General features: G+C 46.5%; 1 protein-coding gene and 1 long non-coding RNA gene across 5 annotated transcripts in view; one reads left to right on the top strand and one right to left on the bottom strand.

The window, feature by feature from the left end:
• The window catches only part of LOC123352896, a 90,002-nt gene that overhangs the window by 5,988 nt on the left and 57,278 nt on the right, over nt 1-26,736 (bottom strand). For both annotated transcript variants that reach the window (XR_006574315.1, XR_006574314.1), the window contains exons 3-4: nt 17,724-17,769; nt 5,040-5,188 (exon numbers count right to left, since the gene is read on the bottom strand). This is a non-coding gene — a long non-coding RNA (uncharacterized LOC123352896). The remainder of the gene's footprint in view (nt 1-5,039; nt 5,189-17,723; nt 17,770-26,736) is intronic.
• CUX1 (cut like homeobox 1) overlaps nt 1-26,736 on the top strand; it is a 417,182-nt gene that overhangs the window by 387,424 nt on the left and 3,022 nt on the right. For all 3 annotated transcript variants that reach the window (XM_044993433.1, XM_044993434.1, XM_044993432.1), the window contains 6 exons: nt 1,249-1,364; nt 1,919-2,035; nt 6,148-6,231; nt 8,440-8,496; nt 21,304-21,384; nt 25,753-25,817. In XM_044993433.1, the coding sequence (XP_044849368.1) occupies nt 1,249-1,364; nt 1,919-2,035; nt 6,148-6,231; nt 8,440-8,496; nt 21,304-21,384; nt 25,753-25,817 (520 nt within the window). The remainder of the gene's footprint in view (nt 1-1,248; nt 1,365-1,918; nt 2,036-6,147; nt 6,232-8,439; nt 8,497-21,303; nt 21,385-25,752; nt 25,818-26,736) is intronic.

Raw genomic sequence — 26,736 nt, 5'->3', positions numbered from 1 at the left:
TTTTAAGTAGAATGATAAACAATATCATGGCAACGGTTCCATCAAGCAAAAACAACCTGAAGCCACCCATCCTGCTGCTATGAATAGCTCCACTGTGCAGACTAGCTGAGTCGCTGCCTTCTAGAACATATTTATCTTCTGCTGTCCTGTGTAAACCCTAGAGATGCCTGACCTCATTCACAAGGCCATTGGAGGGGACAGCCATCCAGTGGGGTTACGTACTCACGAGTTCTAACCCCAGTCACAGCCAGGCACGTTCTGTGCAGCTTCACGATGCAGTTCCCAGTTCCAGGCATAGGAAATAAACAGTGGTTTTAGTGCAACAAGCAACCAATGAATTTTTGAAGAGGGACGAAAAGGAGGCACTTTGTTGGGCTGAGGTGAAAAAAATTAAGTGGTTGGCACCATTTCACAGGCTTTGGAAAGGGACAGAGAAGGGGCTGAAGAGACCCTTGCCCTGCCACAGGAGGGGAGTCAATGCAGCCCAGAAAGTGGGGGAGATTCCCTGGATAGGGAGTGTGACCAGGACAGCCGGGGATTGCTGGGAATCAAGCAGGCGCTGCTGGCGAGTGACCATGCCCTCTCTCCTAACAGGGCCAATGGGGTTGCCTTAGGGAAAATTTCCCCCTAAGGTGTGTAGAGATTAGTTGGCTCCATACAGTAGGGATAATAACACCTACCTCGGGGGAGAGTTAAGTTTTGATTAATTACTAGAGCTGGACAGCGAACAGTAATTCCCTTTCCCAGAGGATTTTTAATGTTTAAAATTTGGTTTCATTCCAATTTGCTATGAAAAAAAATGTTCAAAATTCTCCATGTATTGGAATTACCATTCTCCACCCAGCTCTGCTGGGAATCTTGGCTCCAGGTCTGCCTGGGGCACTTCCCAGTAGCAGGGCACCCTGAGCTGGCAAGGACCGGGGAGCCTGAGAGGCAGGGCTGCTGGGAACCTGGGCAGAGCAGCTGGTAGGAAACTGGGCAGGTTTTTATCGGAACCCTAACGGTTTCCAGAGGAATTTTGTAGAAATTGAACAATCTCTGCAAAACATTTCAATACCAGTGAATTTGCAAATTCTGAGAGAGAAAAATGTTTTGTCTAAGTTTTTCCATCCAGCTTCATTAATTAGCCATCAGTGAAGTCCTTTAAACCCTCCGGTGAAGGGTGCCATAGAAGTGCCATGAGTTATTTATCTTCCTTGAATGTCTGCTGACTGAGGATGGTCTCTCACAGTTAGCTCTGCTTCCTAGGTTATCCTCCATCATCTCCCAGCACTCCACTTCCTGAGGGGCAGATGGATTCCCTGCTGTCCATCATCTCCAGTCAGAGGGAGCGCTTCCGTACAAGGAACCAAGAATTAGAAGCGGTATGTTAGGCCACTTACAAAGACCTGACTTTGGAATGCTGGCCCTGGTTTCTATCCTTGTCTCTGCCACTGGTCTGCTGGGTGACCTTGGGCAAGTCACAGACCCTCTCTGCCTCAGTTTCCCCATCTGTAGAACAGGGATAATGATACTGACTTCCTTTGTAAAACAGTTGGAGATCTACTGATGACAAGTGCTACATAAGAGCTAGAGATTAATATTATGGTAAAAAGACACTCCCAGCCGTGCATTTCTGGTCAGTTATGGTTGAAGTCCATTAGGACTGCGTTGAACCCCAAGTGGGAATAGTTCTCTCTCCCTATTTTTGTTTACACTAATTCATTTTGATCTGTGGTTGGAAGGACCCTCCTTGGAGGCAAACCCTTTGCTGATTGTACCTGTGCTTTGTCTCTGCTGGACTCAGCCCAGCAGCGTACACAGTGGTTGGGAGGGGATTTTATTTCTGCCATAGGACAAGTTAAATCCCCATTCCCTTCCCGAAGAATCTGCAAACGCTGGGCCCTCCAGCTAGCGGCATTTGTTCTGTGTGTTGCAGGAGAACCGCATGATGCAGCACACAATGCAGGCTCTCCAAAGCGAACTGGACAACATGAGAGCTGATAATATCAAGCTATATGAAAAGATCAAGTTCCTCCAGAGCTATCCTGGCCGGGTGAGTGTGGAGCCTGTCTCTATCTCAGCTGTTGTCCCTTGGAGGGTAATGTGTCCCATTCTGTGAGATCCTGTACAGGGGAACTGGAAAATATATGTAACAGTCTTTGTTCATTTGCAAAGGGATGACCCTGAATCTTTTCACGCACATCTGCTTGACCCATGCCTAAAACCACATTAGAGCACAGTAATTACCTCTCCTGCCTGTCCAGTTCCTAGTCTTTGGGTAGTCCAAACATTCCATGATTGGGGACAGCCATATAATGCCATAATACTGTCTGTAGATCACCTTATCCCTTTTGTGTGGAGTAGCTTGATAGAAAATTGCCCCTATAAATCCTACATGCAAGACTCCGAATCATAGAAATTGGAGATGGAAAAGATCTACAGTATCAGGCCACTTGGGCCATCTCCCTGCTGCTTCAGAATTGTCCTTTACACCTTAGGTCACACACCTCATCTCCCTCCAGTATAATCACTAATGTCTGGTTTTAAATATCTCACTGATGGAGCTACCCTTTGAGGCCAAGAGTTGGCATTTCCTGCCACATGGTGCCAATGCAATATGCTTTGGTGTTCACACACTTGTTCTTCACCTGCGGGGTCACAGTTGCTCCTGACTGGCTAGGCACCAAGGAGTTAAAACAAATAACTCCTGAAATTATTCAGAGTCTGAGAAATAATTCAGCCTGTGTCAAAAAAGTGACTCATTCTTGCGTCCCAGCACATGTAAGAGTTGCACTGAGGAATTTAACAAAGAGATTTATGTGACACGTGTTCCCTTTCACAGAACAATATGCTCATTCAACTCACTGATCTCAGGAACTGTGGAGTGGCGACCTCTGAGATTACAGTTCGTGACAAAAAACTTTGTTCCCCGTGCATTAGTCACCAGTTTTCTGCACCTTCCCCTGCATGCTACGTCAGAGTGGCAACTGATTTCCGTTTTTCATGTGCAATTGCAAGTGATGACAGGTGACAAACAGAATCACCCTTCTCCTGCTATACTGAACTAGAAACCCTATCGTGCCTCTTACGGAACCCCTTCTGGCCAGCAGGGAGAGCTCCTCTCCTTTACAAGGTGCTATCCACTGACCTTTCCTAGTACAGCATAAACCAGCAATGGTGTGGGTCTGTCATACTCCAAAGCAGAGAGGCTAAAGCGCAGAACAAGAGAGAATAAGTCTCTCTGTAATACACAAACATGAAATAACGGCGTAAAGGTGTACACAGCCACACAATACTCAAATGTCACTGTTCAAACAATACTTAAACATCATCTCCTCTCCTTGTTGCTTGTTAGACTAATGTATGAGGACTTTCTCCCTTGGCACACAGGTGGGATTTTAATACGCAGAAATCTCCCTCCATGCCAATGGCCAAAGAGACCCTATCACAACTGTTAAGCAAACTACGTAAGCTGACATTTGAAGAACTTTTCATGGTAGCTGCGTCTTCCAAGCTGAAATGTCCAGTCATGTCCAAACCTTTTGTTATAGCTCTAAAATGAAAATAGATGTATTGTAGGAAAGCTATCCTAAAAATCCGCTTCTTGTCCTGACCTGCTGCGTGGTGGTGGTCTCTGCTGTACTACAAATGCTATGATTCATTCCACAGGTGGCTGCATTTCAATAGTGGGTGAACTGAATCCATTTTATGTATCAGTATCTTAAATTTCTTTGGGGTCCTTCTGGAGGAAGGTTCTGTATATATTAAAGACCTAATCCTGAGCATCTCTGATTAGTCTCATAAGGGATGAACTGGGTTGGGCCTTATGCTGTTATGTTTACTTTTCCTATTAAAATGGAATAGTGTCACCAGAATATCGTCCTAATTGTACAAGGAGCACTGAATCATGTACAGCAAACTAACATGGAGGGTGACAACATAGAGAATCTAATGAGACATGTGACTGGTTAAAAATAATAATCAAAGACCATAAAATAAGGCATGCATATAATGAATGCATGATCCCTAAACTGGGATCTAATCTAAGACAAGGACTATGAGATGCAGTGGCCTGTGTATCATATTCCAGAACATAGGGGCATATTCACTTGACTAAAGGTTCAGTCAACTTGGGATTTACCCTGCTGAGAAGGAACCACGAGATCATAGTTGGATGACTGGGCAGAACAACAAGGAACACGTAGTAATAAGTCTTGAAAGACATCTTAAAGGTCAACATCATAATTTTAAAATTGTATGATGACAAAGACATTGCGGAGATGGAAAAATAGGGGACAGCTGGCTAACAGCAGCATTGCAAATATGATGCACCCTCATAATTAAAGCTTGAGGCAGGCAGATATGGAATCATAAGACACCAATGCATAAATAGAACAAGTTGACAGAGCATCAAACTCCAGCACCGTAGGGGATACTACATTTTTAGTTCCTGTGTTTTAAGCCTACTTAAACCCCCCAGTGGCAAAGGAAAAAAGTGGGAAAATCCAAAAGCAAGAGCAGCAAATGGAACCAAAGCATGAAAAGTTAGCACCAAATCAGTAAATCTACGCATATCAATGCATGGAAATGATCCATTCAGACATGCCCTAAGATCCAATGCATTGTACTGACTCTGGGTCCACACTATGCACTATTTGTATGAGCTAAAACGCTTTGGAGGAGGTCATTGTTTTACCTGGGTACATCAAATGTTGTTGTCAGGAGGAGGAATCAGTAAGCGGGCTTGGAATCTGGATGATATTTTAATAAACTGGAGCACAGTTTGCAGACTTGTAGCCTCACATAGGGCTTTCAAGAAGTGCTCGTTGTGAGTTTAATCCAGAGCTGGCTATAAGGTTATGAAATGGGGACTTCCATACTGGGAGAAACTTGAGATCAGGATGTAGCTTGCTTGAGAACATAACGTGCTTAAATAAGATCTACATCTCTCACCCCCTTTCAGGGGTTTTTCACAATTTCCCTTGTCCTTTTGGCTACTAATAAATGTGTGTTTAAATAGTGCTTTCCTCCCCCCTGAGCTCCTCTCTCCCTCTTACCTGATCCATCAGGGATAATATGCTGGATTTGAGACATCCTAAGCATTTCCATGGCAAGAACATTCTGTGGTGTTGCAAACAGATAATTCTGACTTCATTGTTCTATCATGCAGCTGAGGAGGTGGGTGGTGTAAGATGCTGTTATTTACCTAAAACAGGAACAAAGGAAACACAAAACTGCTGGTAAACAAAAGGGTTTTGTTTAAATGGCCTTTTCTGCTTTGCTTGAGTAGACAAGTCCAACTTTGGAGCACTGATCAACTCAGCCGTAGGACTGAATTTTTACCCTGTGCACAGAATTGCACAGGCTACCACCATGTGTGTAGTTGAGCAGGGATTGTCTGGGGTGATGGGAGTGGGGCTTGGAGCCAGGAGACTTGGATTCTAGTCTTGCTTCCACATTGCCCAGTCATTCATACCTGTGCAAGGAGTTGCTCTCCTGATTAGGAAGCATTTTACACCCACTCTGCACTGGGGTCAGTGTCTATCACCGGGGGCCAGGCAGGGGAGAATCAGGCCCTCTCTGCATAACCTTGGGCAAGTCACTTAATGTCTCCGTGCCTTGGTTTCCCCATTTGTAAAGTGGGGATAAGATCAGCCAAGCCCTTAGAGGTGTATAATTATTGCTGTATCTACCCCCAGTTTGCAATGGCTCAGTGTTCCAGCCCAGTATCCAATTCCTGAGCTTCTGCCCAAAGGAATGAACCGAACAGTTATAGGGTAGGATGCTGAATCCACTTAAAACATTTCTCGTGCTCAGATTTATAAAGTCTCCTTTAAGCTCTCCAGCCTAAATATGTGTGCACGTGTGCAAAGGGCAAGAAACTTGGCGGGATGCCCTTAATTAATTAAGGTGCCCCTTTTAATTACAAAAATTAATTAGGGTGAGCAAAGAAAGTTGCCTGGCTAAGTCTTCTGCTTCCCCGTTGCTTGGGAATGAATGTAGAGTCCATGGCTCGCCCCAGAAATGGAGATCTCCAGTGGGTGAACGGTGCTGCAGGGAGCCATCTGCCCCCAGGAAAGGACTGTGTAGAAAGTAACTCTTGTGCTGCCCAGCCCAGCTGTCAGCAGAGGAGAAGGAAGCTAACTTCTTGTTTGATTCCTGTAGGGTGGCAGCAGTGACGACACGGAGCTCCGCTACTCCACCCAGTACGAAGAGCGCCTGGACCCCTTCTCCTCTTTCAGCAGGAAGGTGCGGAAAGCCAGAGGGGGTCTCTGCTCCTAAGGGCCCTGTCTGGCAAGGTGCTGAGTTGCCCTCCTGTCCCCATGAAGACCATGAGGGTTGGACACACTGAGCACCTCACTGGATTGGGTCCTAAATGATGAGCACGCCAGGATATTTTGACATTTAGTATCTTCGTTAAGTGTGTGTGTGGAAGGGTGTCTCTCTTGCTCTCTCTCACTCTTCACTTTCCCTCCAAACTCCACCTCTCCATGCCTCCCCCACAAGAGTTAGCAGGGGTGATTCAGTTCCATGGGACTGGCGTGCACAGGACTCGCATGTCCCACAGCACTTCGTGGGCAGCAAAGTGCATAGGCCTACACGTCTTCTCACGTGGTGCTCTTTTGAAGATGGTATCTGAAGAGCAACACCAGGGCTTTGAAAGGCTCATTCTAATTCATAACCATAGACAGCCCTTAGTCACAGAACGGCTTTGGAAAAAAATAAGTGTGTGTGTGTCCCCTAGTAAACTCCCTGAAGCCGGATCACAGCTTTGTCTCCCATCCTGTATTGATCCATAGCCAAAGCATGACAAAGGGGCACCGCTGTATGTTTCGTTGCTACTATAATGTTCTCCCCCAGCCCATGAGGTTCCACAGCAAGTGCTGGTGGAAGAGGCTTCTTGGTTCATAGGAAGGGAAGAGGTCCCTGGCTAGCCGCAACAGACATGGCACAGGCTTCCTTACCCAGTCCTCTCTGTGTTCCCAGTTGGCTGGTCTGGGCATATCACTGAGGGAAATGCCTTCCAGAGTGATGAACCAGGCAGTTAGAAACCAGAGAGTGTTGCTCTGCTGAGTCCACCAGAGAGAGACATTTAAAATGGCATTTTTCCATTCAAGCAAAACTTTTCACGCACCTAACCCTCACTTCCACCCCCAAACTTCTTAGACTGAAGGAGTTCTTTGGTTTGGGGTTTTTTTTGGTGGGGGAGGGAATTATTTCACAATCCTAGGGCCAAATACAGCTTGGAGTAAGCACATGTACCAGTTGTGGGAGTTCCCAAGCTAGTTTTTAGCACTGATGAAGCAGGGTGGGTGTTAGACTCTGTGTGTAACTTGGACCAAGCTGTTGGATGCAAAACAAGAGGAACCCACCAGCAAGGGGGTGTAGCTAGAACAGCCACTAAAAACAGGGTGTAAAATAAATCCAGCCACCCTCATGCACTTCACCTTGCACCCAGACCATTCCCAAGCCTCCTGGGGGCCCAGTTCCGCTCTGCTGTAGGAAGGCACAGCCCCCATTGGCTCCAGTAGGACTTGTGCCTTCTCATGCCAATGCTTTTGCGCCGGCCAAAATCCCCGAATGTTGTAGGCTGCATCTCTCCTGCCAACACTTGGAATGGAAGATCAGCGTAAATTGCATGACTTAGCCACTTGCATCTGACATGTTACACCCACCACCCCTGAGTTTGGCCCGTTCTCTAGAATTCAGTCTTGCATTTAGCTTGCTGTCCAATGCCAGCCAAAACCTCTCCTGTTCTCCAGCTGGATGGAGCATTCTGTCCAGTGGGATGCTTGGGAGCAGGCTAGGGACTGGGATTCCACACCCAGAGCATTGCCGACCATGGGGTAGGGAAGAAATTGCCTTGTGCTCACGCAGTCTCTCTGTACAACCAGCACCTGTCAGTTCATGCAGGGTCGCTGTTCATCCTGCTATTTTAATCTTAAAAATTCCTCCCTCCCAGCAGGAAGGCAGGGCAGTAGTATTATCCCCATTTTCCAGATGGGGAAGATGAGCAGAGAGGTTGTGCCTTGGGCCAGACCACTGAAGGAGTCCGGGCGATAACCCAGGAGCTGTGTATTGAGACCCTCTCTGCTCTACAGCTGCCTGGCACAAATGCCAGTGGCAGCAGAGTGAATACTAATTGGGAAAATTGAGCAATAAATATCACAGTAACAAGGTGGAAAGAAACACTCTGACCCTTCTGGACCCTTTGTGAAGGGACAGGTAGTAGCTGACATCTGGACATCAAACCACTAGAGTGAGAACATTGGTGAGGGGTAGATTTAGAAGTAGAGGGCAGTTAATCTTGCCCTACCACTTACATCTCTCCCTTCCATGAGAGGTAGAAAGTGCTGCTTGGCTTTTTGGCATGCAACAAGCCTCTCCTATATTTCTCCAAATCTAAAATGAGCACTTCTAGCCCCCAATGAAACCTCTTGTGCCATTTACTTTCAGGAACGCCAGAGGAAATATCTGAGCCTCAGTCCTTGGGATAAAGCCACCCTCAGTATGGTAAGTGATGGCAGGTTACCTACAATACATAATTCTCTGTCTCCATTTGTTGCTCTCGTCATGCCAAAGAGTTTGTTGGTCTCTCTGCTTTCAACAAGGACCTTCCTTCTTCGGAAATTGCCAAACCTCACACACTCCTGTGTACAGGGGTTGCACACTTTCAGATCCTTGACAGAATTTTCCTTCCTGGGTTTGCTGGGTGCCATTCAAGCCAGCATTGCCGCCCCCCGATCCTGTAGCAGAGCTGTGAATCATGCTGTACTTGTGACATCCTACTTTCAGACACAATGGCACCAGGCTGATGTCCCAAATACAGAACTAGGACTTCTCTGCAGCCAGTTCTTGCATGGGAAGCTGAGCTGTGAAGGAAACTATTTTTTTAAGCACTAATACTTTCACTCTTAGCAAAGGGACCTCTGAAAAGTAGCAGCCGCCAAGTACATTTTCTTCTAGTTATAAACATTTCTCTCACGTCAAATATGCTCCATCCACCTCCTGTTTTCTGAGCTCTTGAGCACTGGGTCCCAGCTCGGTGTGCTCAGAGTGGATCATTTTATGAATGTTTTGTTAACTCCACTTGGACCTCGCGAGTTAATAAGGATAGACAGTCGCGTCTTCCACTCTTAACTCTCCTACTGAGTCTTTGCAAATGGCTCCACTTTAGAAGAGGTGATAAGGACAAACATTTTCTCTTGCTGTCCCTTCATCAGGGTGTTTGCATCATTAGGGAGACAGCTGACTGGATTCCAGAATGGCTGGGGAGGCAAAGCTCAGACCCAGCCCCTGGCCACATGACTCACATGACATGGTGTCCTGAACCGGGGTGGGAGGGGGCCAGATGGTTAGAGTTGCATTGGCTTTCATTTAAGAGAATGTTCTTTTAGAAGTGTTTGGCTTTATCCCTTGACATCAGTTAGAGGTGACTTGCAGAAGGTGGTGTGTAGTGCACAAAAGGTGGTGTATTGCCGGGGGGAGTGTACAGGGAAGATGTCTCCTTTCTGCTGCTGTATAATGGATTATGGAGGCGATTTATGGAGGCCTCAGTGGTTATTTTTAAGTCTGCTTGTTTTCCACTCTTCAGTTCTTGTTACACTACTTTTTCTGGAAGACTCGGGACAACTGGACACTTAGTAGAAGGGGGGAATCACAAGTACCAAGGAAGTGAAACTGGAATAATTGAGAGGGGAAGAGATTTTTAGGCACTGTTTGAAAGTCTTTGGCACAGATTCTCCTCTCCAGCTGAGAAGCACACAGCATGCCTTGGCAAGGGCAGTAAAGTTGGCTTTAAAGCCTCCTTTTATACTCCCCTGGTCCTGGGTCTCAGAGAGCCAGACTGGTCCCCCACTGTAAGTTAGAGCATCCCTCCTGCTGCTCTAAATTGCACCAGCAACCAACAGCCCTAAAGGAGATGCTAGGACAGCTGGGGATCAGCAGCACATATGGACACCTTAGCCACATCCTCTTTTCCTTGGTCACACCCCTTCCACCAACCACAGCAGGGGTGGGGAATAGTGGCAGCAGAGGAGGCCCTCAGCCTACACCAGCTCTGCACCACTGGATGATGCCCTTACACAAGGAGGGTCGTCTTGAAGCTGGCTATAGCAACGTTAGAGCCCCTTGCTCTGGGGGTGCGGGACAAAAGCAGGATCCAGGCCTTTGTTTTTGTTAACATCTAGTTAGCTCATATGCTTGGAAGGAGAGATTCAACCGCCCACCCGCCCCCGGCCCATCAGTTAAGAGCTAAGAAAGCTCCTGCCCCTGTTCTCTTGTCCTATGGCAAAACAAGAGGAGAAGACTTGACATTCATGATACTCCTGAGCTAAAAAACAAGCAGAAAAAAACTTCCAAGTCTCTTTCATCCACAGGAATGATGGAAGCAGGAAGTTCACACCCCCACCCCCATACACACAAACTCTGGCTCTCGCACAGATGCTTTCTACTGATGTGCTGGTGGGAGGGAATAATTTCCCCTGGCTCCTTGCCGTGTGATCAGTCATTCGCTGACATTACAATCGCCATAATACTTCACCTGTTTAGAGCATCTTCCAGCTGAGGAGCCAAAAGCATTTGACAAACACCAGTTGCTTTAAGGCCATGACTTCACTGTTGCTTTTACAGCAAGCCAGGCGTCCTGCTGTAAAATCCTCGTGTTCAAGGCAGAGAGAGATTTTTTACCTTGCTGTAGGGGGCACATTGTTGACCTCATCAAGCCACATCAAGGTAAAAACTACTTTTGTCCTGTCTCCACTAGGATTTTACAGTGAGATCCCGTGTTAGCTATCTTGCTGTACAAACAGTCCTTTCTGGCAGCGAAAACATACCCTTAGCTTCAGAATACCCTGTGCTGAGTGTTAACCTCGTGTGACACAGGAGGAAACTGAGCAGAAGGCTGGTTTTCCAAAGCTGGGGTGTGCAATGGCACATGCGGCGGTAGCTCTCATTTGCAGATGCAACAGTCATTAGATGGATGTTTTATGCCTTACAGGCCAGATCAGGGCTGATCCTTGTGCAGGTTGACTGTGCCTTGTTGGGTGGGAAAAGGTGAGGTCACAGCCCTCGCCCCGTACTTGAGTTAGCAGAACTGGCCTGCCACTGAGGGGCGTGGACTTTACAATCTAGTACGAGGTGGTACATCAGGGAGGCATTGCGTCTCCCTGGCACTGTAGCTTGGAACTGGCGCTGGGGCATTGGCCACTCCATGCTGCCTGCAGTGCAGGTCTGCACCTAACGGGCACAGTTTTACTTTAATAGAGGGGGACTGGTCTGCGTTCAGGGGCAACATACTGTGGATCACTGCATGTGCACAGGGATGACTGTTCTCGGGCAATAGAGTGTCTGGTTCCATTGTCCCTTTAGCTCTAAGCATGTTTGAGGGGCAGGATTTGCTAAATGTGTAGTTGACTTGTACATTTCCTCAGCGCTTCAGAGACGCAAAGAGAAGAGCTGCAGTAACTAGTGTGGCAAATAGCAAAACCTTCTTCCTCGCCATGGCATCACTGCTGCGTCAGCTCTTCCTTGCTTTGAGGTTTCAGGTTGTCGCTAGCACCGTGCGAGGTGCAAAGCAAAGACAGAGACTTCTGTAAAGCAGCAAATATGGTTCACACGGCGATCCCTGGGAACGACATCCCGAGCAGAACAGTAACCGAACACTCTGTCGTACTGTACCTGCACCTGACAGCCCCAGTCTGAACATTGCCACCAACTGATGCTGCTGCACCAGGTGGTTGTGGGAGCTCAGGTTGGGATTGGAGAGGTTATCCTGTACTTAGCAATTGCAGCAAAACCGCGATTACAGGGGCTAGTTATGAGGCTGAGATTTACAAAGCTGATGTAGGGGATTTGGAGACAATTCCCGTGAAAACTATTGGGAGCTGTGTGCCTAAATCCCTTGTGGCTTTCCAAATCTCTACCTAAAAGTATAGCATTTTTACCTGGGATTCCTGAAGTTGCCAAAACTCATTCCCAGGGCTACCTTTATGTAATTCTAACAAACTGCGGCTGCATGTTTACAGACACAACAGCCAGAAATGGTGATTGTCAGCATCTGCTCCTACCACATGAGCTAAACAGGGCACCCCTTTAACTGTAAGTAAGTAGCCGGCTGCTACAGTCTCTGGGACTAGCCACTAGTTGTCATCTCACCCACGAAGGGCTTGTCTATACAAACAGTGGGAGGCAAGCTGGGGTGTAAACTGACCTCACGCTACCAGCTCCGCACTAACAGTCTGTATGGACCCTGCCGCCGTGCACTAAAAGCTCCCTACTGCACTTCTATCTGCACCACTTTGAAACATGAACTGTTCGTGTAGACAAACCCTAAGACAGCGTAATGGGATGCATTTTGAGCCCAGATCCAATCATATTCCACGTGAGCTGCTCAAAAGCGCCCTGGAACCATTCAGATCAGCCTGCATCAACTATTCTTAAACGTGTGGGCATCAGGCAGAGTGCCAGCAGAATGGAAAGCTGGCAGGAGAGTAGCCCCGTACAAGGGCAAAGGATCTTGCACTGACTGTGGCAACTACAAGCAGATCTCATTGTTACTGGTCCCTGGAAAAGTCTTCGCTCACGTTCTGCTTGGTAGGTTACAGCTGCTCCTTAACAGACGACATCATTCACAGCAATCAAGTTTCACTGTTGGACGATCGGCCATGGATACTGTCCTTATCTTCCAGCTTCTGGCTGAGCTGCACTGAGAATCAACCGCCCTCTTTGTGTGGCATATATTGACGTCAAAGCAGCTTTTGATTGATAGATGGGTCAGTACTTTGGCTCATGCTGGAAGGAGCTGGTGTTCCAGATATTCTGCTAAATCTTCGCACCAGTACCAGTGTGACTACACACGTTGATTCACATCCTACACAACCTCAGTGTGTGGCAGGGATGCATTCTCGCCCCAACACTAGCCTGTCAAGCTATTGACTGGATATTAGGATTTGCTGCTCCATACATTGGACTCAAGGTTGGTCAAGATGTGCTCACTATGCTTACGATGCCGCCTTGCTTGTGGAGAAGACAGAAAATATCAGCCCTGCTCTCCAAGGTCTGCAAGACACTGACTGCACTATGTGGTTGAATGTCTCATGGCAGAAAACAAAGGTCCAGAATATCCGAGTTAGGCCACCAGAACCCCTGGTGCAGGTGGGGTTGAGTACCATGGAGAGTGCTGATGAGTTCATCTAACTAGGCTGTAAGCAGAGTTCAGTCACAGCAAACTGAACATCCTCCAATAACTGTCTCACCACCTCCTGCATGAAACCCATATCTCACTTATGGAGGCAAAAACATCTTTGCTCTGAGACCAAGTTCAGGATCTATCAAACCTGTGTATTACCTGTATGGCTTTACCAGTCAGAAACCTGACCCCTCCTATAGACAGGCCTGCAGTGGCTAGAGGCATTCCATATGTTATCAGTGCCAACTCTTGAGCATAAAGTGCTTTGACTTTGTGTAAAATGCCACAGTCTCGCAGACATCTGGCCTTCCTTCAGTTGCTCATTATAGTCAGCAGCAACTTTGCATGCTCTTTGGCCACTTTGCCAAAGACACACCAGCCACCATGCTCCCAGTCTCTCCATAAATGTGTGAAGGGGTGCACACCCTAACCCGACCTGGAGCCACGCACACAGGGCCATCCCAGGTGGGGGTGTGTGTGGAAGTGACGAATCCGTCACTTCCGGGACCGACCACACCAGCTAATCACACCGCCCTGCAGGGCCCCCCAAAGGGCGGAGCCAGGAGCGTTGCCCCGATTCGCCATACCCAAGGGACAGCTCTGCACACACAGGTCTGCCCCAGAGATTCATGGATTTTCAGGATTGAGCCAGATGTAGGAAATTCACTACATGATACCTGGTGTGACACCATCAACCATTGTGACTCTGGCTGGCGCAATGATCCTCAGTAGACTATGAATATTTGATGATGATGATTTGATATCTGTATTTCACTACCTGCCCTTGTTCCCCTCTGCTTTGGATCATGACTGGATTCACAGAAGAGAAGGAACTGATATGCACTGCCCCTTATACCCTCAGCACGGAGCACAAGCAGAGCCAGGGACCAATGGACGTAGCTTGCAAGAATTCTCTGGTCTCAGGTGCACAGACTGCATGCGGACCCCACAATGGACTAGAAATGGGGACCACACATCTCCAAGAACTGCAGTTACAACAAGGCAAGTAACTTCTTAGAGGAAATGCATAAAAAATACAATTGGGCACCAGTAAACACATTAATCATGGTGAGAAGCAAAATCAATGACTGGAAAAGAGAGAACCAACACCATATAAAGCCACATTAAGCATTTTATTAGAACCATAAAATAGATGCATTGTTGGCTTATGCTGTGTGTTGAAAGCAAAAACGCAAAACATAAGGGCAATGTCACTATTGGAGAGGAGCCAGGACTGGAATCCCAAAACTCAATACCCAAACTTTATGGGATTTCAAAATCCAAACTCAAGTTTCTTAGCCTGAGCCCAGAGTCTGACACCTCTGAGCAGAATCTCCACTATCCCTCACACCTGGACTTTTGGGCTGTTGGTGTCAGAAATCCAGACCTGATCGCACTTCTGAATTAGATGGCCTGCTATTGGTAGGGATTAAGGTTGTTGCTGCATCTTCCCAGGGCTGTGTGAGACCCTTGCAAATTTTTGCACTAAATCCCTTTCTAAAGAGGAAGTCATATAGTACCTGAAGGTTGTTTGAATTCTGTCTCCGGGGACCACCTCTGGAGCTGCTTCCTTGGGCAAAATTCCCATGGACTTCAAGGGCAGTTTGTCTGAAAATCATCTCATGATTTCCCATTAGCTGACTCGCTAGAACATCCATGGGTCAGTCTATATCCCGGATGAAGTTAGGAAGACTACCAAGCCTGTGCAGTGTAATAAATCCCCAGGTCTCTGGCTTTACTGCTGTCTTGTAGAACATGTTCAAAGTGCCACTGTCTCCTTTCCAAATGATTCAGGGTGATCCTGAACCTGAGTTACACTGTACATTGCTCTGTGTCTACTCTCTCTAACTCTGTTGGAGAGCCCAATAATTCAGTTTAATTTACTTTTTATCTAGCATCCTTCACACAAAGCGCCTCACAATGCTTTACAATGAGAGATTAAATAATGAACAAATGCTTGGCATAATTGTGTATGCAGAGTGCAAGGCACAGTGTGGCAGGAGGAGACCAGCGGGTAAAGGAAGCTGTAATTTCAAAGGGGTAATAATGGAGATAAGCGTTCTTGTAAACTAATTACAGGGAGGAGAGGGGAATGTGATTTAGCCTTTGCCTGAGGCTAAATCCAAGAGGGGGGGGTTTAAAGGTGAGATATGAGAAGAGTGAGCAGTGGAGAACAATGGGGAGAGGAAAATGAATTCCAGAGCATGATGCTTCTAAAATGCAGATAAGCAGAATTCTATCCGGTGTGATCCCTCATAGCTCAGTTCTGCTCTTCACTAACACTCACGCTGGGTAGAGCAGCTTTGGTTATACAGGTTTCCTGCTAAATAACAAGTTTTAAGCACGTGTTCCTAAAGAAAGAAAAGCAGTGGCTCTGCAAGGTGGAGGCATGCTAGCACTCTCAGCAGGTGCTGTCTCCTCCTTCCAGCTGATGGAGTCAAGAGAGAAATGAATTCTCGTGATTGCCTTCCCCCGTAACGTGGTTAAGCCTTGTCTAAACTGGGAACTTGACAACTTGACTGATTAGGAAGCACAAGTGTAGACAAGCACCTGCGACTGGATTTGGGATTATACTAGTTAAACTAGGCTAAAGGCCGCCCCAAGAGAGCTGCAGAGGTAACTGGGCACAGTACCATAGGGTACAGGAACTGATTGCTGTTGGGATCCAGAAGATAATGTCTGGGTGGCTGGAGTGAACTTTGAGAAACATCAGACAGATTATGATTATTTTGTACTTCCAATGTTAGTAGCCCAGGCCCCTGGGATCCTTAGCATTTTGCCCAGAAATTGCCAATGTGCTGCCCTAACTCTGCGTTCTTGCACCACACAGCACGTTGTTGATTTGCACAGAGATGAATTCGATATGGTTGCCAACTGACTTTTCAGCTGGTAACACTAGCCATCTGGTGGCCTGTTCGTTATTCAAGCTGCCTTGCAAAACTAAATCCGCTTGCACATAATCCTCTCTCCCCATCCTGCTTCTTCCCTCAAAGAGGAGCTATAAAAACCCTCTCTGGGTATCAAGCAGAGGCCACAGAATGAATGTGTCTGGAATAGTAACGTCTCTGTGACGCAGTGGGAGGAGGTGTGGAGCTGGCAGAGTGGGTTGGAAGGTGCTTCACAATTAAATGCAAGGTGTATATTTCCATGTTAGTGGCTGAAACACCTGACAGGACAGCCTGCATTTATTTGGTTTCAGCAATCAACGCTTTGAGCACTTGGACATTTTGCAAGCTGGGCAGTTATGTCAATCAGAGCAGATCTATTTCATTTGGCTTGTAGGACATAGAGCGTGGCGAGGGAATGGGCCCCCGTTCAATGGGTATGTGCATGTAGCTCTTTTTAACATCAGCTGGAGTTAGCGAGAAGAACACAGAGCTGTTCCAAATCAAAGGGGTCTGAGGTGGAGCCTCCTTGGGGGAAAAGGAGGGCAGAGAACTGGTGCCCCGGTGCCGTGTGACTGGTCCATGGGTGACATCTCTTGCTGTCGCTATCAACCTTACTCTGAGCCAGATCCTGCTACTTTAGAAATCAATAGCAAAACTCCCCCTGCCCTCCCTGAACAAATGTGTTGTCCAAGTTCACATTTAAATCTTGCTTTTCCCAAGATTTGACTTAAATTTGAGTTTGTGGTGTTAGCAGCCTCAGGCACTGGGTTGAGTGCTGTAATGCATTGATAGTCCAGCAAGAAAGGGGTTAAGCATCTGAGATTGTTGGCTACAGTAAAAAAAAAATATACTGTATTAAAAGCAAAATAGTCCTTGCACCATTCACATAGAATCCAAGCAAATGCTGGCATGAATATGGATAAAGTGGAATGCTAGCGTCCCAATGAATTGATGCAACTCATTTGCAAAAAACTGACTTAAGGGAGTTATTCCTCTGTATATTTAAGAATAGAATATTGTTTGTTACAGTAGTGATCTCCATTGCCCTGAAATGCTGAAAGGACATCAGCAAAGAATTGGTTCTGGGTTTTGTTTCTTTAATTCCATCCTGTGGCATCCCCTGGTAGAATTTTGGGGGCTTAAATGAGAATTTACTTTTGTCCAGAATTTGTCGCTGCCGTTAAAGCGGGGATAAATTCCGACCCCGTGTTTGTAAAACAATTCCATCCTGGATGATGATAGGGGTTTCAGGTTTTCCCTGGCATCCTGAATGTCCCAAAGGAGCGGGCTATGGAGATTTTCCCATATTAGTCACCAGCTTAGATTTGACCCAGGTCAGTAGTGACTGAACATCGTTAACACCTGACAGCTGTTTGATGGTGCTCTCCAAAATGAGCAGTTTGATGGCAACATGGTTCTTATAAGAACAGGTGTCCACGTCACAATTTGCAATGACATCCTGGCCAGGATCCAATGGCCATGGAGGCTTAATCTTCCTCTCATCTCTACCAGTGACCCTGCTGGGTCGAAGTTTAGGCATTTTAGCAGGGTAGTGTAGATGCCCGTGCTGGAGATACACAGAGGACTCCAGCTTCCAGGCATAGCTCCCCAGCACGGATTTCCTGTAAAGTATCTAATGTGTACGAATGTCATCAGTTGCTTACCTTGAAAAGGCTCAGGTGGGGGTTGCACAGGACCATATTTCACAACCTGTGATGGGAAAAGGTGAGTGTTAGTTACACAGGAAAAACCTGCATCCTAGAATGCCACCTCCTGTTCTATAGTAGAGCATCTTGAATGCTGCTCACCAGTGTGCAGTAGAGGGACATCTCTGGGTACCCCAGGCAGAAGAGGGCCCCAGGTGAGAGATGCCCACTAGTCAGCAGCTCAGGGACTAACCGTGAGAAACCAGAAAATGGGGGAAACTAACTATTAACTGGGGAAAAACCCACCCAGTCCTTTGATAAAGACAGGATGGGCCTCTTGGGGCATCCTGAACTCCTAATGGCTTGTGTTTTTCTTCAGTGTGAGGGCCAAGGGCCTCCCTCACTGGGCGAGGGCCAAGTCAACATAGGGACTGTGAGGACTTCAAAGCACCAGCCTCCGTGCCCACTACCCCATTTCCCCTACTGCCCTCTCCGCATGTGCTGGGTATTTAGTCTGGGGATCTGTGTAGTCATCGTTCACAGAGCCCTGCTCTTGCTTCCAAACCCTGTCTGTGCTACAGCTGCACATGGACTGAGCCCGCTTCCCTGCAGTCTGCTCCTTCCACAGCCTCATGCCCGCTGCACTGGTTCTCCTTTCCTTTGGGTCCAAGACCCTTTGCTGTATTATCAGCCTGTATTACTGGCCCTAAAACTGAATTCTTTTTTGCATCTGTAGGTTTAAGCTAGACCTTTAAGGTAATGTTTGTGGGGGGGAGGGGTTGCAAGTGCATCTTAGTAAGAGGATTTTTGAGGAATTTTTTAGATGCAAATCTCTTCTCTGCCTCAGCTTGATGTAGGATTTTTGAGCTGACACTGCCTGACAGCACTGCAGAAGGTACCTGGTGCTGCACATATTGTACAAAGTTCTTGCCAAGCCAGTACTTCAGTCTGCTCTTAGAAAGGGACTTCCACAGCAGCGGCAGCAGGGGGAATCACGCTGGACTAAAGGGGGCTAGGAGGAAACCTTCCCTGCGAGCAGCTTGTCCCATAAGAACCTTGCAGAGTTTTTTGCATCTTTCGTTGAAGTACTTGGTACTGATCTCTGTCAGAGACGACACTGATCTAAATGGTCTGATCTAGTCTGGCACTTGCTATGTAAAGGGCACATTTCAGCCAAGAACAATTATTTTGCCTTTATTTTTTTTCTTCTCATTGCTGCTGCTAATTAACGACATAGAATAAATTCACCTCCCTGAACCCAGGAGAAGGAAGGCGCAAAGGGGCTGGGAAGTTTTGTGTAAATGCAAATACTGTGTCTAGGCTGAGCTATGAAAACCTCCTTAGAGACATGTCTGAGCTGCTGGATCCAGATACAGACTTCCCCAGAGTGTTCGGATCTGAGCTTTGCATTGCAGATGTCAGGGTGTGAAAGCCCCCTGAAATCACCACCTCCATTAGCTGTACAGCAGCTGGAGTATGAGTGTGGGGCTTAAACTCGCACGGCTCTGGGTACCCATCTCAATCTAGCAAAACACTTACGCACCTGCTTAACTTTCACCATGTGAGTAGTTTCGTTGGGTACATCTACACAGCAATAAAAGAACCTTCAGCAGCAAGTCTCAGAGTCCAGGTTAGATGACTCGGGCTTGCGAGGCTAAAAGTAGCCATGTAGATGTTGGGACTTGGTCTGGAACCAGGGCTCTGAAACCCTTCCCTCTTGCAGGGTTTCAGAGCCTGAGCCCAAACGTCTACACTGCGCTCTTTAGCCCCGCAGCCTGAATCAGCTGACCAGGGCTCTGAGATCTGCCGTGGAGCTTCTATTGATGTGCAGCCCTACCCATTGCTGCCAAAGCCCTGAGCCTGCTGGGGCCAGAGAACTCATCACCTTGCAGGACTGACCCCCTTAATCATACCTTCCGGGCTCTGTTTCGTCTGTCTGAGCAGGTGTGCGGCGCATGTTCCCTGGGGTATAAAGCCACAGAATGAAACCTTATTTATTGTACTTGGAGCGCACAGGTTTGACACACTGTTTACAAGTTTGGTAAGGCTGCTTGGATTTACACAGAGAAAGGAATGAAGTGGGCCAGAGTGAGACGCAGATCTGGAAAACAGAATGAGGCAATCAGGAGAATGATCTTCCTTGTCCAGGTACAAAGAACTGGTTACCTCTGAAATGTGCAAGAAAGATTTTAAAAGTAAACAACTTTAAACAAATATATGGTATTCTGGCTCGCCCAGGGAGTCAGGAATGGAACACAGAGCATTCCTCCTCTAAATCATCTGTAGGAATCCAGCCAAGGCTGGTAGGGAGTGGAACTCATCAGCATATATCAGCTGGCAGGAGGTCTGCTGGGAATTTCTAGTCCCCTGGGGCAAGAATCTACACCTCAGAAAGGACCACCATGATTGGAACCAGCTGGCAGGCCCTACAGATGGGCCAGGGACTGAATGAGTCAGAGACTGAGCCCTTTCTTCACTCTGGATATAATCATATTCACGTTCAGATTGAGGCCCATTACAGGGAAATTTGCACTGCTGCTGCCCATGTGGTACCTATTCCATGGACTTCAGCCCCGAAGGCCCGAAGACATTAACTGAGGAGCTAGTCTGCAGTCCAGCATTCCCATAACTAGCCGGTAGAGGAAGAGAATGTGACCATAACTGCTGTAGCGACTCAGTCTATTGATGATCATGGTGTAATGCCAAGGGCTGTCTGTCAACATGTCATAGGACTGAGTTGCTCACCTGCTTTCCTCTGTTCTAGTCATCCAGCATGTGAGAGAATATCACAAATCAAAATCCCTCAAGCTTAAACATTGCAAATGTGCGAGACTTAATTATTAACGGGACTCCTCTAGGGAATGACGGTGAATTGGAGGCAGAGCCTGTGTCTAGGTCAAGGGGAAAATGGAATAAATTGGCAATACAGAATAAACTAAAAGTGACAGGGAAAAAATAGTAGGATACAAATATATCGATGTCCAGTACATTAAAAACAAAATGGAGGCCTAAAGTCTGTGCATGGGCACGAGTGGAAAAAATGGTAAAAATCTTGGATACATACATTTGTGACTAGGGAAAGACTGGAGATCTGAGGAGCTTTTCCAGTCCAAGGTGTAACAGTCACATGTTAGACTGAGCCGGATCCGTATGTGTCTGAAGGCCCAATCCTGCATGATACTGAGGGACTCCTAATGAAATGCTGAGTACCCTCAGTTCTTATGGACTTCAGCTGAGAGCAATCAGTGCCACAACTCCAGTACAGACTCTCCCCCTCTGTTTGATGTGTCCTTTTCCAACTGAGATCTGTGTGACCCTGGGCAAGTGACTTGCTCTCTCCTGGTGCCTCACTTCCCCATCTGTAAAATGGGAATCAAAATCCTTCCTTTCTCCCCCAACTTGTCTGTCTTGGCCATTTGGACTGGAAGCTCTGTAGGGCAGGGACTGTCTCCTGCTGTGTGTGTTCTGTGCTTAACACATTGGGGTCCTGAGCTCAGCTGGAGCCCCGCTAGTAGTGAATGTAATAATAAAAATCATGTGGCCAGAGTAATTTTGCTTTAACTGGACTGAATCTGTTTCTCCTTCTGATCTGCTGTAGGGGCGGCTGATCCTGTCCAACAAGACTGCTCGCACCATTGCATTTTTCTACACTCTGTTGCTGCATTGCCTGGTCTTCCTGGTAAGTGTTTAGATGTAAAAGAGGAACTAATGACTGCTTACAACTGCAGGAAAATACCCCATAAAGTGCTCAGCTTTTCATTTAAAACCAGGAGACGTACTCTTGCCTCTTCCAAGTAAATGTGTGAGAGCCCATGCGTCAGTGCACCAAAAGGCCTGTGTGAGCCAAGGGACACGTAGCACGATGCATCCAAGGAGATGGGGAGACAGAGGCACTGAGATGGGAAGTGACTCACCCAGGGTCACCGTGTGTAAGTGGTAGACCTGGGACTAGAACCCAGGTGTCTCTTGATACCTTTCCCTGATCTAGCTGCTAGGCTGTGCTGTCTCTACACTGCAGTAAAAGACCTGTGGCTGGCCTGGATCAGCGGGCTCGGGCTAAAAATTGCACTGTAGATCTTCAGGCCCCAGCCCAAGCCCAAACAATTGGTTCAGTGCTGCAGGGTTTTTATTGCAGTGTAGGCAACATACCCGGAGGTTCTTCCAAACTGGCATTTTGCTGACATGCTAGTCTCCTCCCACTCTGCTTTCAGATAGTTGCATAGGATTTCGCCCTGTGTAAATCCAGGAGTCCTTGGGAGTTCCTACAACTCGCCAGCATTAGGACAATCCATCCACTCACCAGGGCATTGAAGGCTTTTATTAATTTAGTCATTCAACATGAAGTTCAGAGTGTAAGAAATGTCCCTGTGACCCAACGTGCCGGTCTACATTTAGCCCACTGTGATCCCATCTTCCTGCTTTCTCACCACGTCCCTTCATCTCTTTAGAAACAAATGGAGATGGTTCTTGAGCTCAGTCAGTCTCTGCTTTGCCTTTCATGGCAACTTAGTACCATTTTTGCCTTACACGCTGTAGGTTACGGTTCTGCTAGTGATTCCTTCTCTATTTTTAGATTCTTGTTCCTTTAGTTTCTAAACATTTCCCAGTGTAAATACACCCCCCCACACACACACACACGTCTCTCTTTCATAATGTTAAAAGTCTTAATTAGGTCACTGCAATGTCTCCTTTTCCAGAGGGAATAATCTCCAACTCCACTGTGGGAAAAGTCCTATGGAACTTAATAGTGTTAAAACCAACCTGGGTTTAAAATACTGTAGAATTGTAAAAGTCCTATAGAGGTGAATAGACAATGATCTCCTTTCTGTAGACATTTTAAAATTTAGATCATCCTATAGGGTTTAATAGAGAATTATATCCTGGCTATCGACATCCATAGGTTGGTTTGAAAAGTTATCAGGCTCTAGAAATATCCCATAAAATTCCCTGCCTAGTAGCTGTGTTGCTTTAGCCCCTATGAAAGCCGCCCACACCGTATTCCCCAGTACTAGCAAACACTACAGTATCATCATTGTATGCTGTTGTATTTTGGACCACAGCAATGATCGGCTGGGCTGCTTCGTGAGCCACCACACAGTATCTTAGACGTGGCAGTCTGGAATTCTAGCCCTCACTGCATACCTGGAAAGACATGATCCTGATGTGCGCGCTACAGTCTTTTGGACCTTGGACTTCATTTGCCTTTTTTAATGCAGCTGTGCCTAGTGACTTTTCCACAACAACCCCACAACGTCTTCTGGCTGATCTGCATTTCCAGAGGAAGGAAGCTGCTAATTGTGGATTTGCCTTTCCCAGTCAATACGGCCCCAATCCTGTGACCAGATCCAAGCAGGAAGCCCTTTAATAGGGCTCTGCATAGGCATAGACAGCCCCCTGTGAGGATCAGTTTGCAGGATATGGATGTATAGTCCCAGTATGATCCAGTGGAGTTGAGTGGCTGCCCACTCAGACCAGATGGATAAAGAAGGCCTTAATCTGGAAGTTCCCTTTTTTCTCAGGGCTGTGTTCACAGCTGAGTTTCCCCCCTTTTGTGAATTTCAGTTACCCCTAATTTGGAGGCCTGCTGAATCGTATTTCTGGAATTACAGTATTTCCCCAGTGGCAGGATAATGCTTCTATGAGTTGCACAGGAGGGATTAGCAGCAGATGCCCAGGCCTCCAGCTTGTATTTGTAGTGGCATTGTGCTTTTCAGTCTATCCTGTTCTGAAGTTTTATTTACAGAATTTCTGGGGGTTTATCTGTCATGGCAGGAAAAACTCATCAATAATTAAATGAGACAAGATGAAAGACAAACGAATAGCACAAATATTTCTATCCAGATTTTGTCAGAATAAAACCAACCTGCAGTCATCTTGTGGGGAAGAGAGCAAAGAAAATAAAAAGTTAAGCATCGTTAAAGTTTAAAATGTAACCGAAAAAATATTAGGCATAAGAATTGCACGGATGGAATAATCTCATTCTATCTAAACATTACAAGGCCAGAGCTGCAAAGGCATTGACACCAATGGCCTTTGGATCAGCCTCCAACTGCATACGCTAAACAGTGGGCTGGATGATTCTGTCTGATCCACTTCTACCATTTGAGAAATGTCTTTCCCCTTAATCTAGAAACAGAGGCCTTCACCTCCCTCCATCTGGCTTCCTTTCCACAAATCTTTTCTTTCTTCTCCCTTTTGTGAATTTCAATTAACCCTAATTTGGAGGCCTGCTGAATGGTATTTGTGGAATTAGAGCATTTCCCCAGTGACAGGATAACCTTCTGACAAGTCACAAAGGCATTAGCACATCTGCTTCGGCAGCAGATGTGAAGGTCTTCTGCCTGCATTGCAGCCCCATTGTGCTTTTCAGTGAAGTCGGTTGTAAAGTTTTATTTAAATCATTTCTCCACCCCCAATCTGCAGAATTGTAATATTTAAATACATTATATGTGTAATATCAAAGATGGTCAACAGACCAGTGAGACATACAGCGGAGACCACCATACTACAGCCCTGCTCTTCGTTAATGGAAGCAAATGGCAGAGAGGTTGTATCTAGACGTACACGCCAACAAGCTAAACATTTCAGGAGACAGCACTTAGAATGAGGGATCGCCGATTTTCAGAGGTACTGAGTAACCTAAGCTCCTATTGACCTCAGTTGGATTTGTGGGTGCTCAGCGCATCTGAAAATCAGGTCCCTAGAGAGGCCCTTTGCACATGACTTCTGCTGAAGAGTTTAAAGCCGGGCAAAAAGGGATAGAGCCCTTCTTGTTGACATGAGAAGGCATCATTGTTTTGGCTTGAGAGCTGCTCTTTAGCAGCTTACCCATTGGCTCAGTGAACGGCACTGCATATGCGTCTATGGCTCTGTGAGTGGTATAATGAAAATCACTTTTCGTTTGTGGATTTCAGAGCACGCTACAAAGATGGGCAAGGGACAATATTCTGGTTTTATAGATGAGGGAAAATGAGGCTTGGTGAGGAGTTACTAGCCCATGGTCTAAAAGCATGTCCATGGCAGAGCCAGAATTAGCGTCCAGGACTCCTGACTCCCAGTCTAGTTCCAGACCAGCTGGACCATGCTGTCTCCCTATTGTTAATTTCATACTGCATCAATGGACCTGGACAGCCCTGGAGCCTCTTCTCCTGCTAACTCTCCAGTTTATCTCCAGTCGTGGATTGTAGGCCTTCCCATTCCTGTAGTCTTATTTCCTCCCCTTTAAGTTCTGTTTACAGAGACCCTCTGCACATTACACGTTGCAAATTACAGCAGGCAAAGCTCATCCAAATTTGGTGGGCAAAAGTCCTAAAACTCAAGGAGGGGAAATTGAAGCTTCTGGTTCCGTTCTATTTTCTAAAAATTAACAACACTAATATGTAATAATGTAGTATATTTAAATCTCTTAGCAGTGGTCATTAATAACTGTGAGTCCTGCCGATCAACACTTCCCCCTCCCTCCCCGTGTCTCCCGACAGCCATGATCAGCTGTTTCGCGGTGTGCAGGAGGCTCTGCGGGGAAGAGGGGAGGAGCGAGGGAATGGCAGGCTCGGCAGAAGAAGCAGGGGTCTTGGGGGAAGGGGTGGAGTGGGGGTAGGGCCTGGGGCGGAGCAGGGGGTTGAGCAGTGAGCACCCCCGGCACCCTGGAAAGTTAGCATCTGTAGCTCCAGCCCAGTCTATTGGCCACCCCTGCACTAGAACATACATAGTTTATGGCTATGAAAAACCAAGAGACACGTGTGCATCCAAAGCATGCCCTTACTAGTCCACCCAGCCCATTGCTGTGTGCGTTTGATTGACTGGGGCAGACAGTTATTTCTTTAAGGCTGTGGCAAACATTTCTCTAACCGAAATGGAAGAATCAGACCCTGTGGTTATATAAAGCAATATCACATCGCAGAGGGTTGGTCATCAAAGTCAGGTTGGTGGCTTATGCTAAGAGAAGCGAGATGCTGGTCACAGCTGCACTAATGTACTGAGCAGAAAGTAAATACAGGGGACCTCCCATTGCAATGGGACACAGTTAACAGCATTTCTTATTTCCCAGGTACTCTACAAAACTGCTTGGAGTGAGAGCGTGGGAAGGGACTGCGCTGCTTACTGTGCTAAGAAGTATGTATGAAAACAGGAAAATTCAGTACAAATCCAGATTTCAAAACAGTTACTGTCTTGAGAAGAGGAGCAATGTTGAATTAACCAGAGGAACATTTGGGCTTGCAGTTGTTTTCTAAACACATGGTCGCATTAAAGTGTAGTTCTGTTCTGAAAAACAGCACCTTATTTCAGCAGATCAGTTCCCTGTGACTGCTTTTAAGAGTCTTATCTACTGTCTTTAGTACCAGAAGTAAAGGCTGACTGCTTTTGACTCTTGATAGCCCTGTAAAAGCAAAACCAATTCAGACAGAGGGAGCTGAATTTTGTTCCTTCTTGTGCATCAATAGAATTGTTTATTAAGTTCTAATCATGACACCTTTGTCAGCAATGGCTAATAGGATTTTAGAGATGTAACCTAAGCCTTAATGTGGTGAGGAGGACGTTTTGCAGGTGAAGATGCACAAGAATAAAACAATCCAGGCTCAGCTTGCTGGAGGGACTGTTTTACTCATTAGAACTGCAAACCTTTAAGACAATAAACATGGAAGCCACTGCACCATATTTACACAGGCTTTATAGAGCAGAACAACATGTTAGTCAGTTTTGAAATTAGCTGCAGAATGACACATATCTAAGAGATCGATTAATTTGGAGACTAGTGTTTTCAGTAGGTGAAGGCCCAATCCTGCAACACGCATGTGCACTCCTCTCACGTAAGGAAGGATGTGATAAAGCTGGGTGAAGATTTTCAGCCACAACTTTTTTTCCACTGAAAAATGTAGATTCAGATTAACTGAAACATGGAGAAATTGCGTCTAATTCACCAAGTGGTTTTGGCTAAAAATCCCCCCACAATAAAAATGTGCTATTTTTAAACTACTTTGTTTCAAAATGTACTTCCATTTTTTAAGTATTTTTTAAAAAATTAAACAAAACA

Source organism: Mauremys mutica, chromosome 19 (genome assembly GCF_020497125.1).
Source record: "Mauremys mutica isolate MM-2020 ecotype Southern chromosome 19, ASM2049712v1, whole genome shotgun sequence".
Taxonomy (NCBI): Eukaryota; Metazoa; Chordata; order Testudines; family Geoemydidae; genus Mauremys; species Mauremys mutica.
The sequence above is the reverse complement of the archived record's forward strand: the minus strand, read 5'-3'. Positions and strand labels throughout refer to the sequence as shown.